At 38.8% G+C, this 8,387-nt stretch overlaps 2 protein-coding genes across 2 annotated transcripts in view; one reads left to right on the top strand and one right to left on the bottom strand.

Moving 5' to 3' along the window:
- Nucleotides 1-1,276, top strand: part of cacna1da (calcium channel, voltage-dependent, L type, alpha 1D subunit, a) — a gene marked incomplete at its 3' end in the record, with an annotated part of 86,838 nt that extends 85,562 nt beyond the window's left edge. The window contains exon 49 of the mRNA XM_083972243.1: nt 971-1,276. Within this exon, the coding sequence (XP_083828369.1) occupies nt 971-1,276 (306 nt within the window). The remainder of the gene's footprint in view (nt 1-970) is intronic.
- A 3,827-nt stretch (nt 1,277-5,103) lies between these two features.
- Nucleotides 5,104-8,387, bottom strand: LOC310986331 (parapinopsin-like; the record flags this gene model as incomplete). The annotated part of the gene is made up of 4 exons (XM_083972178.1): nt 5,104-5,214; nt 6,247-6,489; nt 6,618-6,946; nt 8,057-8,387. 4 exons carry the CDS (start codon nt 8,385-8,387, stop codon nt 5,104-5,106), a joined length of 1,014 nt encoding a protein of 337 aa, XP_083828304.1.

Below are 8,387 nucleotides of genomic sequence, written 5' to 3' on the forward strand. Positions count from 1 at the left end.
ACTTAGCAAAACAAAAAATAAACATTAATATACTTTATCTTAATAGCATTACAAACAAAACAATACAAAATACAATAAAATATAAAAACAAAAGAATACATTTGCAAGGCTATACAGAATCCAAATTATGAACAACAATGTTTTGTAATCAGAGCATTTTTACTTTCAGTTTGAATCTGGGCAAAGACAGAGAATTATTAACTAAATGCATTCTTCTATTCCATAACTGGGCTCCATGTTATTTTATTGAAAACTATCTACGAGACACATGGCACAATGGAAGGTATAGGTTATTGATTTGTCTAGTGGAATATTGATGAACCTGAGAAGTACAAATAAAAAAATGTTGTGAAACTGTCTGGTAAGGCTGTAGACAAGTGTTTAAACAATCTGGATCTCTTATTTCTAGCATAAAATGCGATCATTTACTCACCCAGATAACTTTGGTGCCATTACGAGTCGTTCCGACGCTCATCTCTGAGCGCTGCACGGCTTTTATGTTAGAAATAAGGTTGTAAAAAACAGCAATTCCCCTTTAAAAATATAAGTCCATATTTGAAAGATATTAATATCAAAAATAGATAATACATTACATTTCAAGAAAAGTGGAGTGGTTGCATCATAGTGGTTGGAAAAAGTTTCCATTCCAACAAAATGTTTCTGCAGTAAAAAATATTTTTTGGAGCTATGTGGGGAAAGTGCTCGCCCATACAATATGATTGTATGTATAATAATTAGACTATAATATAAAGTTAACATACAAGAGGAATGTAGAGAAGCACTAATCTTCCTCACAATCGCCAGAGATTGTGTAACCTTGTTTCAGACAGAACTGATAAGATCTTCCCAGGTAAGTAAGTCACTACATGGATCCAGGTTTAAATACTAAACTTTACAAGGAAGAAAGCAAAATAAGAATCTGAAATTTGCATATCAACATAACGTATTTTCTGTTTGTGCTGCGGAGCAGGTTTTGATATCAGAGGGGCTTGGACGATACGCCAAGGATCCCAAGTTTGTGGCTGCAACAAAGCACGAGATAGCGGATGCATGCGAGATGACGATAGACGAGATGGAGAGCGCAGCCAGCCACCTCCTGAACGGAGGGATGGCCCCGGGCATCAACGGGGTCAACATGTTTCCCCTTCTGACTCCAAGGGACTATGAACTGCAGGACACAGCAGCCAGCTACAGCGACGAGGAGCCAGAGACAGAACCCAGAGCTCCCTATGAGGAGGACCTGGCAGATGAGATGATCTGCATCACAACTTTATAGCAGCGGCTGGAGAAATGTGAGAAATTAGAACCTGTGTCAGACTACAAACCAGTGAATATATAAAAAAAAAAAGAAATGCATCTGTTGGCTCCGACCAAAAGAAGTGCCTTTTACATTGAAGAGAAAAGGCAAACAGAAGAGAGACACATTATTCCCCTTCATTTAATTGTTCTCCACCTGCCAGCAAGCGGAGGTCACGGCACAGAGCCACATCCCACCCGGGCTGTGCACAGAGGGACCGACTGGACCCTCCTGTCAAAGGCCTCGACCTGGACAGGTTCACCCTGCAGCCAATCAGAGACGAGGACAGTGAGAGATGGACCAATTGGCGAAGGTGTGAGACACTCTTATCGGGTGGATCTTTAAGGGTGATGACAATCAGATGTACGATGTCATTACCTCAGTCACTTTATTAAGGTTTGGCATATCATGCAAGTTTTCAATGCAAGCATAGGAAGGCATATCTCCTCCCTTAGTGGTTAGAATAACTTGATCCCTTTGTTGTTAGAGCAGATTGTTTAATGATCGCTACAGCTGAGTCAAAAAGTGAAGAGCACCAGTAGAGTCGTACCAGATTATGCAGGAACTAACCGTCCTACTTATAGCATCATTCAACTTGAGATATGTACTTTTGAAACGACAAAAGCATTTGTGATAAATGCACTAGCAGGCAGGTTATTTTAAATTTTAGAATAGCCTGGTTAATATTTCATAGTTGATATGCTGTAAATTGTATTATATAACAAAAGAAACTTTGTAAAGAGATATTCTATATTTTGTAATTATGTATCATTTAAAAGATCAGCAATATGGACCCTTGTGACTCCTTTTATGCTATAAAAGCAGACTTGCATTATTTTATTATTAAGTACAATATTCTGAAATTGATTTGCCTTTTATTTCTTAGCTGATATGCACCCTTTAGTTTGCCTATGAAACAGCATTTTTAAGAGGTTCTGCTTGTGTGATAACACTACTGCACAGGATATGCAAATGGCTTTGATTTCTCAGCATAGGAGTACGCGTTACTTCATCAAACCAACACCAGTTGCATAAAGTTAAGCCCCCTTTAATGGAGCATTTTTAGAAGGCAAGCCTCAAGGATCCAGTGCTGAAATTTTATACATGTGATGAACACATTTTGTTTGCATATGTTGTGCAGGGCATGCACACGAATTTAAAAATGCATAGTGCATTAACAATGCTGCTTTTTTTAGTTGGGTTCAGAGTCAAACCTAGGTTCCGTCAGCCCCCTACTGAAATGCCTTTTTGCTGCTGAAAGAGTGACAGAGGATGGATGGTAATAACAGGGATAAATGAATATTTCTCATAGCTCATGCTGGGATTGTCCATGACGTACGCTACCCGTCGTCGATTTACAGCGCGGTTCCATTAAAACCTTTGTGATGAATCTTGGCAGTCACATCTTTAGTCTTCACGTAAAAGTGTGCGAGGGCTCGGAGCCTGCGGTGGCACACATCCAAAGGTCAGACACAGATGATGCAGACGTTTGTTGTGTATGTGGAAGGACAAAGAGGGTTCTCCTGGTGTCAGGATGCTGGAGAGAGGCTAAGCAATACTAAACCCCCACCCCACACACCCCCACCCGCCCCCTTTCTCTCTCAGCCTGCCTGGTTCCTGCATACAGTATACCTCGTAAGGCGCCAGTGACAACATATCATTGTCTCAACCTTTCTGTCTTTCACAGTGTCCCACAGTGGAGTCTCAAAGAAATGAAGTAGACTTGAACCTGGACTTGGTGTTTTTCTTTTTTTTCTTCTATCATCATGTTTATTAATGAGACCAGGAGGGAAACTCAACTCTTCTGTTGCATGAAAACGAGCGAGTGATGCCCACACAAACCCCAAATCTAAAATATTTTTCCCTTCTTATCATTTACTGACCTGTCACAATAAAGATACTCGACTAAAATGCTGAAACAGGCTTTTTCAGGCGTTACCATGGAGAGTTTGAATTAGCACCAAGGATATAAAGGGTAAATGTGATCCGTTGTTCATGAGTGTTTGATTTGTAGGCGAGTGCGTACTGTACTCTAATTCAACCGAATACTGTCATGAAAATGTAGGTTTTCCATTTTGTGTGCACATTGAAAGGGCTCTTTGAATTGTTTGTGAGTAAAAAAAAAAACAAAGTGTGTTCTAGTCCTTTTGTTGATGACTGACATATAAAAGGACCAATGCACATAACAGGCACATTGTACTATTCGTAGCAATTACAGTACTGATGAACTGAAGATATGCATTATTTTGTAAACACTTTTAAAAGTTGTGTTAAACTAAAGATGAAAATAACTTCTTTTACCTCATGTCAGGGATTCCTGAAAAAAAAAAGAAAATAAGGATTTGGTTCAGTCTATACCAATGGTATTTAAATATTAGCACATAGCTGTTTGTCTTTGCACAAGTAACTGTATAGTGCTATCGTTTCTCCTTTTTCTAAACAGATTTGTGTATTAAGGTGAGACAATTTTGTACTTTTTGTGACTGTGTGTATGGTTTAGTGGACTCTATATTTGTCATTTACACCTCACCTTACAATGCTGGGAATGAAAGAGTATTAAAAAATATTTTCAAGGTGCACAGTTCCTCTGTTCGTGGCTAGGGAAAAAAATGAAATGGTTAAGTACCAGTTTACAGAGAAACACATATTGATTTGAACATTTCTATTAGTTTTCTTCATATTGTTATTATTATAATTACTATAAAACTATTAATGTTCTGAAAGCTGTATTTAAATAAAAGATCATGTAAAATATGTACAAAAGTACTGAAAGACCCATGGTAATGTTCTCTACTTGAAAGTCTTGATATTTGCTCCTTAATGTTTTTATTCAGTAAACATCATTTCTCTTAGTAGCAAATGCTTTACTATAACCCTCTAGGTTTTGTATCAATGCATTTTTTTGTATTTCTCATTTTATTTTGGCCTTGACTTGATTTGAATCAATACTGATATTTTATTTTCTATTGATCATCATTGAATAAACTTATGCTGAATTACTGTTCTCATTTATTTGTAACACTGGACACAGTTTTCACAGGCTTAACACATCTTAACATAACAGAGGAGATTAATGTAGATCACTGATGTCTGTGTGGCAGGTGACAGAAAGGAAGTCTCCATGTTTCACTTTCCATAGGAATAATTGGAAGTAACTGGAAATTGGGGGTCATTTAAATAAACTGTATCATATCCAAACATAAATATGAACATTTTGTTTGGTCATAACACATCCATGCAAAATAAAACAATTAAAAATCATCATGACATTTCAACAGATTTGTATTTGTGAGTAGAACTTTAAAACTTTAATTCTTGTATTGAACAATCAATTCTGTCATTGAACAACAAAAACACGAAAAATGTCCCATTCAAAATGTTAAATCAAATAGTGTTAAACATTAATACCATAGATCAAATACATTTACCCCATAATATTATCAACACTTACTTTGGACTTGAGTCCACAAGTTCAAATGTTGCTTCAACTTATGTGATAGAACTCATCTGATGGATGTGCATGTGATGGATGAAGGACTGCACAGTGCATGTAGGGGGCGTGGCCTCAGCAGCCCTGCAGTAAGCTGTGTGCTGTGTGCATGTGACTGAGGAATAGCAGAGATATTCAAGTGCTTGCATTAACTCTGGTTGTTTTAGCCAAGTTAATGCTACAAGATATTTTCCCTAACTATATTTAAGTACCCTGTTAAGGGCCAACTTTCAATTTTGTAAATTTCCAGTTTATTCCCATAGGCCCTGCTTACAACTTTGAAAATTCATGGAATTTTTGCAAACTCATGTGTGACTCAGGCAGGAGATACTTTGTTGTTTGTAGTCTCCACAGTCGTCGGTGCCTCTGAAACCTCGTCCTCGACCTCTCTCCCACACAGCAGGAAGGGCACGGCATATTTACGGAACTATAGAAAACAGAATGAAACAAGACATGTTACATATAACCTCAAAACAAAATATACTGTATTCTGTGTTTCTCATACAGTACATTATATCTTGTGATAAGCAATAGAAATAGCCTCGATACACAATAGGGTTTTTTTCTTTCTTAGGAAAGATTTTGTACATAAAAATATACATAAGAAATGTACTTAAAAATACCTATTAAATTACATACAGCATTTTCCCACATCAATCATCACAATGATGATGTACTGTAAGTGTTCAGACATTTTGCCTTGGCACTTGAAATGTAACACAGGTGTTTCCTATTTTATTTGATCATCTCATTGATGTTTCTACACCTGGATGGATGGTCCACCTGTGGTCAATTCAACTGATTGGACTTGATTTAGAAAGACACACATCAGTCCATATACTGTAAGTCATGAAGAGGAACAAGTTTTCTCGCAGCTCATCTGCCAGAAAGTCTATGGAGGTACATTTGTGTCTTTATTATTCAATCAAAAGATCACCTTTGGTTTGGTTTTGCTTGCACCTTATTGAAGTGCAAGGTTAACACTATTACTATTATTATTTTGAGATTTAGTTGTTACAGTCAATTTTGTACTGTCTCTATTGTCAATTAATGAGTCATGTTTTTTGGTTGTAACTTCTTGTTAAATAAACATTTGATCACAAAAAAAATCAAAAGATTAGATTTAAATAAAATATATTTTCATCAAAACAAACTGCACTTAAATAAAAATAAATAAAAAAAATTCAATAAATAAAGTGTTTGAATGCAAAAAATCAACAAATGATAATTTGCCAAAGGATGTCTTATCTTCTTATCTTCCTCTCCTAATTCCTGTGCTGGACTGAAAGACACTCAGCAAAGCAGCTGTAGTGGATATCAGCGCTACTGTCTTTGAGGGACACTAGATGGTGCTGATGCCCTGAAACAGCAGAGGTATTTCCCCCTACTATTTATCATGCAGGTTTACCACCCATGGATGGACTCTGCTGGAAGAATAACCTGTCTGGTTGTGCAGTACCTGTTTGTTGAGGTAGATGTAGATCATAGGGTTGTACACAGTGCTGCTCTTGGCCAGGTAAACAGGCACTGTGCCCACCAGTGGGTGAATCTCTACATCAGGGTCGTAGACCACCAGCATGGCCAGGCTGGCGTAAGGCAGCCAACTGATCAGAAACGTCAGAACCATCAGAATGACCATGAACGCCACCTTCAGCTCCCCCTTAGCTACAGCGCCACCTTCCACACAAGGCATCTTTGAAACCTGTAACACAGAATAAAAACTGTTCCAAGTAATAATCCTAATAAGACACATTTCTGCAACACAAATATTCCAACATTCCTCTAACAGTGGCTATTTTTGTAAAACTTTATCTGTTCCCAAACGCTCACCTGGTGTACAGTCCACATTAGTTTGGTGTAGGATGCCAGGATGATGGCAAAGGGAATTGCAAAACATAATGCAAAATACGCCAGGATGTAGGAGACATTTTTCGGGTCTCTGTTGTGCCAGTCCGGTGCACAGGACGTCCCGACCCCCTCCAGCTCGTACCTGCCCCAGCCAAACAGGGGGGGCAAGTTCCACGCCAGGGACCACAGCCAGGACGCAGCAATACCCCCGAGGGCATGCTTCTTTTGGAAGGTTATTTGCCCCAGTGGCTTACACACAACAAACATCCTCTCCACCGCGATCAGAGCAACTGTGCACAGAGATGTGATGCCTGCGGAAATGTATTATTTTCTATTGTGAGAAAGTGACATCAGCACAATTATGGATAACACTTTACAATAAGGTACACAAAATTAGAGTAGCTACTGAGGAAAAATGAGTAGTCACTGAACTATATGGTACACAAAAATTTGTTACTGAGGAACTAATGAGGAACAAATGAGTAATTACTGAGGAACTAAGATACATAAAAATTAGAGTAGTTACTGAGGAGCAAATGGGGAACAAATGACAAACTAATCAGTAGGGACTAATGATGAACTAACTATTAGTTAAAGGGATAGTTCAACATTTTGGCAAATTGGCCCATTGCCACAATCCCTATAGTTTTAGGAGTAGGTTCATTCCCTTTAATTGTCAGTGCAAGCTATTTTTAGAACGGCGGAGCAGAGCCGCGAGCTGCTCAGAGCTACGCTTCGGAGGCTAATGGGATTTCTTGGTTTGCCTCATCAAATACACAATCCAACAACTCAATCTAACAACAGAGTTGTTTTTGAGGTAAATTCATGCCGCTAATGTGGCCTTTTTTTCAGCAAGCAGTACTGCATTTGCCTTGAAAACAACTCTTTCTCGTAACGTTCTGTTATTCATAGCGTGGTGAATGTGCAGGTCACAACTTGTCCACAAGAGCATTTTGGAGTTGTTGGATTGTCTATTTGATGAGTTTAATGAGGGAAACCAAGAAATCCCATGAGCCTCCGTAGCATAGCTCTGAGCAGCTCTTGGCTCTGCTCCGCCGTTCTAAAAATAGCTTTCACTGACAATTAAAGGTAAACCTACTCATTGGGATTATGGTAATAGGCCAATTTGCCAAAAATGTTGAACTATCCCTTTATTGGTCAGTTCTTCAGTAACTCCTAATCAAATTACAGTGGAACTAATGAGGAACTTACTATTACTTAATCATTAGTTACCCTTTTTGTGTACCCTAAAGTAAAGTGAGACATCAAAATAAGTAACTACTCTAATTTTGTGTACCTTAGTTCCTCAATAACTACTCTTTTGTTCCTTATTAGTTCCTCAATAACTACTCTAATTTTATGTACCTTATTATGGAATGGTGCAACTATGTAAACTTAAGCTGTTCTTCTCTCTCACTCACCAAACAAGGACACTGCAAAGCCCTCCATCACGCAGCCCGTCCTTCCCAGGGAGAAGCTCCCCTGGGCGTTGTTGATCACAGACAGAAGCCCTCCAGTCATGGCTGTGCCCAGGTCAGCCACAGCCATGTTCACCAGAGCGTAATTGAGTGGCTGCCTCAGCTGCTTGTGCATCAGGGACACGATGATCACTGTAGCGTTGAGCACGATGGCTGGACCGGTAAATATGGCCATGATGATGGAGAGAATAATGAAGCCAGTGCGAGACAGGGGGGGTTCCCCCTGTGGGCCCAGGTAGAAGGAAGCATTTGGTGAAAAGGCAGACAGTTCCAT

The sequence above is a fragment of the Trachurus trachurus genome (genome assembly GCF_905171665.1).
Source record: "Trachurus trachurus genome assembly, chromosome: 5".
NCBI classification, from domain to species: Eukaryota; Metazoa; Chordata; class Actinopteri; order Carangiformes; family Carangidae; genus Trachurus; species Trachurus trachurus.